Genomic DNA, 10,872 nt, shown 5'->3' with positions numbered 1-10,872 from the left:
TGCTGCCTCATCAGCAGCAGCAGCTGCTGCTGCTGCAGCCACTGAATCAGCAGCAGCTAATTCAGCAGCAGCAGCACCTGCTGCAGCAGCAGCTTCAGATGCTTCCGATGCAACCATTTCAACAGCAGCAGCTGATGCAACAGCAGCAACAGCTGATGCAGCACCAGCAGCAGCATTTAGTGCAGCAGCAGCAGCCACAGCAGCACGAAGGGGATGTGTGGGGTGCTTCAGACACACAAATAGAAAGCTGCAACGAAGAATCGTGTGGAGGTGAGACCGCACCTAGGGCTTAGTGTTTAGGGTTTAGGGTTTAGGGTTTAGGGTTTGAGGTTGGGTGTAAGAGAGGGGGTTTTTTGTTTAGTTATGTAGGCTACGAGTTCAGTGTGCTGGAAACTGGTTTAGGGTTTAGGGTTCATTCTTTAGGGTTTAGGGTTTAGGGTTTGGTTTGTGTGCAGCAGCGGAGTGTCTAGAGGGTTTAGTGTTTAGGGGTTTGTTTGTTTGCAGCATCGGAGTGTCTGTACACCCCGTGGGGTCCATGGGGCCCCTGCAGCGGGCGCTGCGGCTTTGGGCAGCAGCAGCGGAGGCGGCAGCAGCAGCAGCAGCCTAAGGGCGTCGTTTGTAAAGATTTGCTGCTGCAAGTATTGCCCTGCAGAGACACCCCAAGCTGCAGTGAGGCGCTGCTGAGTTGTGCTCTGTCTCTTCTTTTTGTTTGTTTGTTTGGTTTAAGGGTTTATCTGCTGCTGCTGCTGCTGCTGCTGCTGCTGCTGCTGCTTGTCTTTTTCTTTGTTTGTTTGTTTGTTTGTTTATTTTTCCTTGTCTTTGTTTGCCTTCTTTTTCATTTTTATTATTTTTATTATTTTTAATTTAATTTAATTTAATTTAATTTAATTTAAGTTTTAATTTTATTGTTAGTTTTTATTTTTTCTGTCTCTTTCTCTCTTTTCTTGCGTTGCTATTAGGCGGCTGTCTCCTCTCAAGTTGGTCCCCCTGGAGTGGCTGCGGGGACTGCAGCAGCAGCAGCAGCAGCAGCAGAGCGATAAGGCAGGAGACGCGCAGCAGAGACATTTTGCTGCTGGGAGATCCCTGCCCTCCTACAGTTGAACATCGGTCCTGCAGCAGCAGCAGAAACAGCCGGTGTTATGCTGCAGCAGACGCAGGGGGTTAGCTGCTGCTTCTGTCGCTGCTGTTGCTACTACTGCTGCTGCTCCGCTAGTAGATCCTGCTTGGCTGCTGCGGTCTGTTCTTTCTGCACATAAGTAGGATTGCTGCAGCTGCGGGTGTTCTGTGTGCATCTGCAGCAGCAGCAGCAGCAGAAGCAGCAGCAGCAGCAGCAGCAGCAAATTGCCCTAAGGGTGAATGGGCCGATTGGGGTCCCTGCAGAGCCGATTGCCTTCGCCACCGTCGCCGGCTCCTCCCTGCTGAAGCAGCAGCAGCAACAGCAGCAACAGCAGCAGCAGCAACAGCAGCAACAGCAGCAACAGGAGCCAACTGTCTCAGGGAAATTGAAGAGGGCGTCTGCGGCCCCCCTTGTTCACGTGAGGGTTTAACCTCAATCATTTAGGGTTTAGGACTTAGGGTTTAAGGCTTAGGGTTTAGGGTTTAGCGAAAGCTATTGACAACCTAGTCACCTAGGGTTTAGGGTTTAGGGTTTAGGGTTGCTGTCATCGTTTATGTGTGGCAGCTCACAACACAGCAGCATTGTCTGCCGCAGCATCTTCCGGAGGAGCAGCAGCAGCATCACCGTCAGAAGCAGCAGCAGCAGCAGCAGCAAATAGTCAGCTGCTGAGGGGGTTTGCTGCTGGAGGAGAAGAAGAAAGGACAAGAAAAGCAGCGCTGCTGCGCGGTGTATTGCTGGGCATGGCTGTTGCTGCTACTCTTGTTACTCTCTTCGTTGTATTTAAACAAAAAGAGTCAGAACAGCTTGTTGTTGCTGTTGTTGCTGCTGCTGCAGTTGTTGCTGCTGTTGCTGCTGCTGCTGGTGCTGCTGCTGCTGGTTCTGCTCCTACTACTGCCGCTGTTCCCGCTGCTCCTACTGCTGCAGCTGCTGTCCCTGCTGCTGTTGGTGCTGCTGCTGCAGCATACGCTGCTACAGCCGGTGAAGCAGAAGCTTTCCACTCCCCTTGCCTCTGCTGCTGTTGCTGCTGCTGCTGCTGCTGCTGCTGCTGCAGGTTGCGTGCAAGGGCTGTGCTGGCTCGCGTTGAAGAGTGGGCAGCAGAAGCAGGCAGCAGCTGCAACCGCGGCAGCAACAGCAGCAAGAACAGCAGCAACAGCAGCAACAGCAGCAACGACTCCCAGAAGCAAATGGAGGTAGAAGAAGACCAACCCTTTTGGGCGGGAGATGAATTGAATGATGAAATGCAGCAGCTAAACCCCACAGCAGCAGCAGCAGCAACTGCAGCAGCACCAGCAGCAGCGCCTCCTCTAGCCAGTGCGTAACTCGCTGCAGCAGCAAAGCAGTAGTGATGGAAGCAATGCCGAGGAGCAACGGGGCCTCGCTTTTATGCTGCATGCAGCAGCAGCAACAGCAGCAGCAGAAACAGCAGCAGCAGCAACAGCGGCAGCAGCAACAGCCGCGGCAGCAACAGTGGTGGGCTCCATGTAGCGCTTGGCAGCTGCTGCCGGCACTGCAGCAGCAGCAGCTGAGCATAATGAAGCCTTTGAATTTTTGGCATCTTCAAAACAGCAGCAGCAACTGCTGCTGCTGCTGCTGCAGCTGCTGGAGCTGCTGGTGCTGCTGCTGTTGTTGTTGCCGCTGCTGGTGGTTTTGGGTGTCTGCAGCAACAGCCGTATGTGCAGCCAGTGCTCAGCAGCAGCAGCAGCAGCAGTGACAACTGCTGCTGCTGCTGCTGCTGCTTGCTTTTTTTTGTCATTTACAATTGCTTCTGCAGCGGTCTCGCTGCTGCAGCATTCATTTAGCAGCAGCTGCAGCAGCAGCAGCAGCAGCCAGGATAGGGCAGAAGCAACTTACCGTATGTTTTCTTGTTTTGACTGCCATCAAGTTATAAAAGACATAATTTGATTAGCTTCAGTTGTGCTGTATGCAGAAAGTGCGGCAGCAGCAGCAGCAGCAGCGGCAGTTGCTGCTGCTGCGCCGCGCAGTTCTGCTGCTCCTAAACATGCTGGTGCTGCTGTACTGAGATATTTAACGGCAGTCATGGCTACTGCTGCTGCTGCTGCTGTTACTGCTGCTGCTGCTGCGTATGTTGCTGCTGGTGCTGTCACTGCTGCTGTCGCTGCAGTTAGTGATGCTGCTGCTTCGAGCCAAAACAGCTGGTGCAGCTGAAGCGCGAAAAGCTGCTGCTGCTGCTGCTGTCGCGTTCGTCTGCTTCTATAGAGTGCGCCTGCAGCAGCAGCAGCAGCAGGAGCTGCAGCAGCATCAGTAGCACTTGCTGTTCGGTCTATCCACACGCACGGCGGCTGACCATCTACGCAGCCCAAATGTAACTCAAGCAGCAGCTGCAGCAGCAGCAGCAGCAGCACGAACTCCTGCTGCCGCTGCGGCTGCTGCTGCAGCGTTCGCTTGCTTTGACAGAATGGTGCTGCTCTTCCTGTGGCTGCTGCTGCTTCTATTGCTGCTGCTCCTGCTGCTGCTTCTATTGCTAGAGATGCTGCTTCTATTGCTACTAGCGGTGCTTCTCTTGTTATTGCTGCTGCTGCTGCTGCCTCAGCCGGACAGCGGCTTGAAGCTGGCGAGCGTCTCCTCAATTTCATTGTCAGAGAAATCCACGCGAAGCCGCAGGACCTGCAGCAGCAGCAAAGAGCAGCAGCAGCAGCAGCAGCAAAAACAGCAACAGATAGGTGCAGAGCAGTAGCACGCTCCTTGGAGTCGTAGCAGCCGCAAGAACTGCAGCAGCAAAACAGCAGCAACACATACAACCGCAGCAGAAACAACCACAGGAGCAGCAGCAGTACCAGCAGCGGCAGCAACAGCAGCAGCCGCAACAGCTCACAGCTTTAATTTCTTCAAGAGAGAGCAGCGACCGTCCGCCTTCCACCTCCCCTGAGACAAATCGAGCAGCAGCAGCAGCAGCAACAGGTTGACCCCTTGCAGCAGCAACAGCAGCAACAGTATCAAGACGCGCAGCACCAGCGTGGGCACCAGCAGCAGCAGCAGCAGCAACAACAGCAACAGCAGCAGCAGCAGCAGCAGCACACCGAGCAGATCAGAGACCTCGCTGAGGGAGGGGAGGCTGAGAAGCTCTCCGATTTCAAACACGCGACCAAACTGAAGAGCAGCAAAACAGACAACACAAACGATTGTTGTTGCTGCTGCTGCTGCAGTTGCTGCTGTTGCTGCTGCTGCTCTGCTTGCTGGAACTGATGCTGAGGCGACTGCAGAAGGCCTTTGAAGCAACAGCAGCACCAACAAATAAAAGCAGCAGCAGCAGCAGCAGCCGCGACCTGCAGAAACCTTCCTCAGAAGCAGATGCAGCAGTGGCAGCAGCAGCACCATCAACCCTAATTGAAGCAGCAGCAGCAGCAGCAACACCAACACTAATAGCAGCAGCAGCAGCAGCAGCAACACCAACACTAATAGCAGCAGCAGCAGCAGCAGCAGCAATTACCTTGGAGCGAACAGGTTCTGGGTAATTGATATGAATGCCTGCAAGGCTCTCCTCTTCATCTTCAAAATCATCGAAGAAGGAGCATCGATTTGCTGCTGCTGCTGCCGTTGCTGCTGCTGCTGCTTCGCGGTGTTCGAATCTGCTGCTGCTGCTGCTGCTGCCTGCAGCAGCATTCAGGCTTAGCCGCTGCACCACCAAACAAAGGCTCCGAGTCTCTTGACTCGCAGTCATACCCGCAGCAGCAGTATACGTCTTCTGCATTAACCCTGCTTCTAGCTGCTTCACGACCTGCAGCAGCAGCAGCAGCAGCAGCAAAATGCAGCAGCAGCAGCAAAATGCAGCAGCAGCAGCCTATGAAACCGCCGCACTCGATAGAGACGACAGCAGCAGATAGAGCAGCGGAACCCACACAGCCACAGACAGCACCAGCAGCAGCAGCAGCAACAACAGCAGCAGCAGCAGCAGACTGACGAGATCGAGCAGCAAATCGCAGAGAGTTGCCTGCCCTTTAGAATCAAAGAAGCGGCTAAAGTGCGTCCCTAACAAACCGAAGAGCCGCTGCAGCTTCAACCTCCACGTACACCCCAGCAAACACCCTTCTTGCTGCAGCAGCAGCAGCAGCAGCAGCAAATGCAGCAGAGTCATAAGCACAGGCATAAGCACAGGCAGCCAGCAGAGCAAAACAGAAGCAGCAACAGCAGCAGCAACAGCAAGGAGACAGACAGTCAGAGACAGCAAAAGACAACGTCGCAGCAAACAGCAGCAGCAAACATACACCAACGCCCGCTGCTAGTGCAGCAGCAGCAGCACCCTCAGCAGCAGCAGCAGCAGCAGCACTCGCAGCAGCAGCAGCTCACCATCAAAGCTGCATCCCGATCGAAATCGCACATTTTAAGCAGCTCAAAGCAGTGCTGCCAATACACCTGAAAAAATCTTATCGTTAGACTGCAGCTGCGGTGGTGCAGCTGCTGCAGCGCCTCTGCTGCTCCGTCCAGCTCCTGCAGCAGCAGCAGCATCCAGCGTCAACAGCAGCAGCATCAGCAAGAGTAGTAGGAAAGGAGGCAGCTGCCGCACAGCCTCAACGGGTGCAGCAGCAGCAGCAGCAGCAGCAGCAGCAACGCAAGAGCAGCAGCAGAAGCTGCAGCCGAAGTGTCTACCCACTTGCAGCGTGTAATGCATAATAAGAAGCGGGGATTTGCCTTCGCCTTCTGCATCTGCTGCTGCTGCTGGATCTTGTTGTTGTTGTTGCTGCTGCTGCTGGTGCTGCTGCAGCATTGCGTTTTGAGTAACAGCCTTAAAGTTAGCAAGGGAAGAGAGACACAGCTGTACGTTGTTGACAGCGACGGGCCAGCAATGACAGGCTCCTGCAGCAGCAGCAGCAGCAGCAAGAGCAGCAGCAGGAGCAGCAGCATTAGGAGAAGAAGCAGCAGCAGCAGCACCTCTTTCTGTTGCAGCAGCTGCAGCACTTGAGTAGCTGTTGCTGCAATAGCACAAACAAAAGGCTAGCAGCAGCATACGCAGCAGCAGCGACAGAAGCAACAGCAGATGCGAATGCAGCAGTAGCAGCAGCAGCAACAGCAGCAGCTGCAGCAACAGCTGCATACGCAGCAGCAGCAGCAAGCGCACTGAGTTTATCTGGCAGGGCTTTTCCTTCATATTTGGCTTCAATTGAATTAACAAATGAATAATGCATAAGGCGGTGCTCGTCCTGAACAAATACAAAAAAAATATATTAAAATCGTTTCAATAGAGGTGCCTGTACACCGCAGTGAGGGGATAAATAAGTAAATATATAAATAAAACAAATAAATAAATAATCAAACAAACAAACAAAATAAATAAATAAATAAATAAAACAAATAAACATATAGATAAATAAAGAAGTAAAAAAGATGAGAGAGACAGACGAAGAGAAAAACAAAGATAAAGAGACAGAGAGCAGAGGAGACATTAGCGACATTAAAACAAATAAACAAATAAACAAATAAACAAATAAATAAATAAATAAATGAAGATACACCTGAATAAAAGAAGAATAAGTAGTCTTCCCTCCCTCTAAGCTGCTCTTTAAGGCCCCCAGCACTTCGCCGCGCAGTGCAGCAGCAACATGATTTAGTAAAGCACATAAAGCTAGGCTGTCGCCGGACCTGCAGCAGCAGCAGCAGCAGCAGCAGCAAACGCAGCAAACGCAGCAACAGCAGCATAGGTAAAAGCAACAGCAAATGCAGCAAAACATAAGCAGCACAAGCAGTAGCGGCACATGCAGAAGCAGTGAAGCAGCAGCACCGACGAGAGCAGCACCACCAGCAGCAACAACAGCAACAGCAACAACAGCAGCAGCAGCAACAACAGCACCAGCAACAACAGTAGCAGCAGCAACAACAGCAGCACATGCGGCAACAGCAGCAGCAGCAGCAGCAGCAGCAGACCTTAGGGCGCGTTGCACCGAAGCCTGCAGCACAAAGAAGAGGTCCTCAGCCATAGTGCTGTAAAGGCCTTCACCCCCTCTGAGTGCTTCTTCTTCTGCTTCTTTTAATGCTGCTAAACGCTGCTGCTGCGCTGCTGCTGCTTCTGCTGCTCCAACCGAACCCTCGCCTGCGTTTCGCCCTGCTGCTGCTGCTGCAGCAGCAGCAGCAAACGGCAATTCATCCTGCACCTCCAGCGCCTCCCGCACAGCCCTGAAGAAAGCAAAGCAAACACCCGCAGTCACTGCAGCAGCAGCAGCAGCAACAGCAGCAACAGCGGCAGCAACAGCAGCAGCAGCAACAGCAGCAGCAAGAAACACACCAAAGCATGAGTGCATGCTCAAGGGCGATGTACTCCGCCACTAATTCCTCTCGTCGCTGCATCAGCGCCGGATGCTCAACCTGGCGAACCTGCAGCAGCAGCAGCAGCAGCAGCAGCAAGAGCAGCAGCAGCAACAGCAGCAGTAAGATATCTATGAGGCATAACCCCATGCAAGTAAGAGAGGGAAAGGGCTCTCAGCGGTGGTTTGTTTGTATTATCATTTATATCTTCATTCGTCTTTGTTTTTATTTTTTGCTTTGTCTTTTGCTTCTTCTCTCAGTCTCGCTGCTGCTGCAGCAGCAGCAGCAACAACAACACCAACACCTGCTGCTCCCCACCTGCTGCTGCGTCAACATTTCGGCCACCGCATTACTCTCATTCCGAAGCCGACTGCTGCTGCTGCTGCTGCTGCTGCTGTTGCTGCTGCTGCTGTTGCTGCTGCTGCTGCCGTCTGCTGCGGCATCTGCAGGAACAGCAGCAGCGCTGCCCAGTGCTGCTCGAAACTGCTGCAGCAGCGCTGCATGCGTCTTGCTGCAGCAGCGGCTCAGCAGCACACACTCCTCCAACCGCGTCTCGACCTTTCTGCAGGAAACAGCAGCAGCAGTAGCAGCAGCAGCAGCAGCAGCAGCAGGATGCATGCACGTGGCAACATGAGAGGCAACGCAACAGCAGCAATGCCCAAATCGCAGCAGCGAAAGCAGCAGCAAAAGCAGCAGCAAAGAGCGCCTAGCGCAATGCGCTGCAGCACGAAAGGCACCTGCCCAACCAGATGCACTTGCTGCAGCTGCTGCTACAGCTGCTGCTGTTGCTGTTTCTACTGCTGCTGCTGTTGTTGCTGCTGCTGCTGCTGCTGGGCGTAGGTGCTTCACCTGAGGGCTTCCGGGTCTCTCTCCGTTCCCTCTGTCTTTCTGAATGCGAAGAAGTCCTGCCTGCAGCAGCAGCAGCAGCAGCAGCAACAGCAACAGCAACAGCAGCAAATGCAGCAACACCGGCACTGCGCCCTGCATCTGCTAACAGAGCAGCAGCAGAAGCACAAACAGGCCATCAAGCAGCAACAGCAACGGCGGCAGCTGCAGCAGCAGCTGCTGCTGCTGCTGTTTGAAGTGTCCGTTAGAAGTAAAGGCTGTGCTGCAGCACGGCCCGTTGCAGCAGGGCAACAGCAGCAGCACCAACTGCAACAGCAACAGCAGCAGCAGCAGCAGCAGCAGCGGCAGCTGACTTGGCGTCAAGGAAATGGTTGAGGACCCTCACGCCTTGCACGTCCAGCTCCTGAGAAATTGCTGCTAAGAAAAATGCTGCTGCTGCTGCTGCTGCAGGGGCTCCCGCTGCAGCAGAAGCTGCTGCTTCTGCTGCAGCAGCAGCAGCAGCAGCAGCACCGTCACCATCGGCTTCGCCGCCAGAGATTTCCCTCGAGTAGCGGCCCGCCACTGCCAGCACCGCAGATCGTAGGACCTGCAGCAGCAGCAGCAGTAGCAGCAGCAGCAGCAGGGTGAGCAGAAGCCACCGCAGCAGCAGCAACAGCGGCTCGACAGCCGGAGCAGCAGCAGCCGCTGCAGCGCTGTCAAAGAGGAGGCGCAGCAGCAACAGCCAACGAACGCAGAATAAGGTTCAGCAGCAGCAGCATCAGCAACAGCAGCAGCAGCAACTACCTGCTGCACTGCAGCAACCTTGGAGATGTTGTTAAAAAGCCGATGCAGCAGCGCTGCATGCGGCTTCCCTGATCCCGTCTGCTTCTGCGGCTGCAGCAGCACCCTGCAGCAGCAGCAGCAGCAGCAGCAACAGCAGCAGCAGCAGCAAGACGCCTCAGCCTGATGGAGAAAGGCCAAAGCAGGACGACTGCTGACGCAGAAAGAGGCGAACAATGAAGCCCTAAGCCCTAAACCCTAAACCCTAAACCCTAAACCCTAAACCCTAAACCCTAAACCCTAATTACTTGAAGTATCTGGAGCAATCATCTGCTAGGGCTTCTGCAGCACATCGACAAAACCCTCTAACTGCTGCAGCACCTCTCCGCAGCAAAAAGTAGCACCGCAGCAACAAAGACAATTCTGCCTGCTGCTCCTGCTGCTGCTGCTGCTGCTCGTCCCGGTCTTGCTGATCCAGCTCCTGCTGCTGCTCCGGGTTGTCTGCGCTGCCCCCTGTATCCAAACGAGACATTTGCTGCTGCTGCTGCTGCTGCTGTTGCAGTGCTGCTGCTACGAGTCTCCGCGCCACGGCGGCCAGACGCTTGTTGAGGTGCTGCAGCAGCTGCTGTTGCTGCTGTTGCAGTTGCTGCAGCACACCAGCCTCTGCTCTGCAGATGCCTTCAGGTGCTGCTGCTTCTCCCTGCTGCTGCTGCTGATACTGCTCGTCTATTCGCTCGAAGTTATCTCGGGTGTATAGGCAGCTACTAATGCATGCAGCAGCCAGCAGCACATCCCCCTCTTCCAGTGCAGCAGCAGCACGTTCTGCAGCAGCAGCAGCAGCAACAGCACCAGCACAAGCAGCAGATTTATGGTTAGATGCAAGACACACCCCACCACATCTGCAGCAAAAGCAGCAGCAGCAGCAGCAGCAGCAAATGCAACCACAGCAGGGACCGAAGCAGCAGCAGCAGTAACAGCAGCAGCAGCAGCAAGAAGAGAAACACAGGGAGCCACGCATACTCTGTTGTGTGCGTATAGCATTTATTTGCTTCGCTATATCTGCTGCTTGCTGCAGCAGTTGCTGCTGCTGCTGCAGCTTCCTAATGGGCTCGCTAATCGCTTCTGCTGTTTTTGCTGCTGCCCTCAGCTGCTGCGCCAGCCGCGCTGTCTTTGCTTCTGCCTGCTGCTGCAGCTGCTGCAGCTCCGGCAGCAACTGCTCCCTAATGTGTTGTTGCTGCTGCTTCCGCTTGCTATTAAGTAGCAGCTGCTGCAGCAACTCAGTACAGAGCTCGATGTGCTGCTGCAGCTGCTGATCATCCTGCAGCAAGAAGGAAACCACAGGATCAGCAGCAGCAGCAGCAGCGGCAGATCCTGCTGCTGGCGGTGTTGCTGCTATTGCCGCTGCTGCTGCTGCTGTTGCTGCTGCAGTTGAACCGCTGCTGCCGCTAGAAGCAGCAGCCGCCTCGCGGGCAGCAGCTGCTGACATATTGTCTCTGCGCAGCAGCAGCTAATGCTGCTCGCCTTGCGTTTGCTGCCTTTGCTGTTGCTGCTGCTGTTGCTGCTGCTGCTACTACTGTTGCGGCTGCTGAGACATGCTGAGCTGTTGCTGATGCTGCTGTTGCCCCTGCTGCTGTTGCTGCTGTTGCTGCTGCTGCTGCTTTTTTCCGAGTTGCTGCTCGTAGAGGCCTTCTGTCTGCTGCTGCCCGCCTCAGTCGGCAGCGGCTGCTGCATGCGTAGCAGCAGCAGCAGCAGCAGCAGCAGCGGTGGCTGTTCTGCTGTTGTGTATTGACAAATGAAAACACGCAGCCCTCCTTAATAAAACGGAAGCATACCGCTTCTCGGCTGTCTCTGTTTCTGCTGCTGCCGCTGCTGCTGCTGCTGCTGCCGCCGGGGGC

At 54.6% G+C, this 10,872-nt stretch overlaps 2 protein-coding genes across 2 annotated transcripts; one reads left to right on the top strand and one right to left on the bottom strand.

The window, feature by feature from the left end:
* Positions 1–107: 107 nt before the first annotated feature.
* On the top strand, positions 108–2,436 carry EAH_00019760 (hypothetical protein, conserved; the record flags this gene model as incomplete). The annotated part of the gene is made up of 6 exons (XM_013397269.1): positions 108–270; positions 505–669; positions 960–1,107; positions 1,261–1,535; positions 1,682–1,910; positions 2,169–2,436. The coding sequence occupies 6 exons, from the start codon at positions 108–110 to the stop codon at positions 2,434–2,436; spliced, it is 1,248 nt and encodes a 415-aa protein (XP_013252723.1).
* Positions 2,437–3,664: 1,228 nt separating this feature from the next.
* Positions 3,665–10,463, bottom strand: EAH_00019750 (hypothetical protein, conserved; the record flags this gene model as incomplete). The annotated part of the gene is made up of 14 exons (XM_013397268.1): positions 3,665–3,742; positions 3,951–4,000; positions 4,156–4,225; positions 4,566–4,853; positions 5,423–5,563; positions 5,727–6,045; positions 6,995–7,243; positions 7,353–7,441; positions 7,691–7,934; positions 8,110–8,281; positions 8,522–8,804; positions 9,002–9,104; positions 9,286–9,799; positions 9,998–10,463. 14 exons carry the CDS (start codon positions 10,461–10,463, stop codon positions 3,665–3,667), a joined length of 3,066 nt encoding a protein of 1,021 aa, XP_013252722.1.
* Positions 10,464–10,872: the final 409 nt, after the last annotated feature.

This window comes from Eimeria acervulina, genomic scaffold (assembly GCF_000499425.1).
Source record: "Eimeria acervulina Houghton genomic scaffold, Eah_scaff134, whole genome shotgun sequence".
NCBI classification, from domain to species: Eukaryota; Apicomplexa; class Conoidasida; order Eucoccidiorida; family Eimeriidae; genus Eimeria; species Eimeria acervulina.
This window is presented reverse-complemented; position numbering and strand designations above follow the sequence as displayed.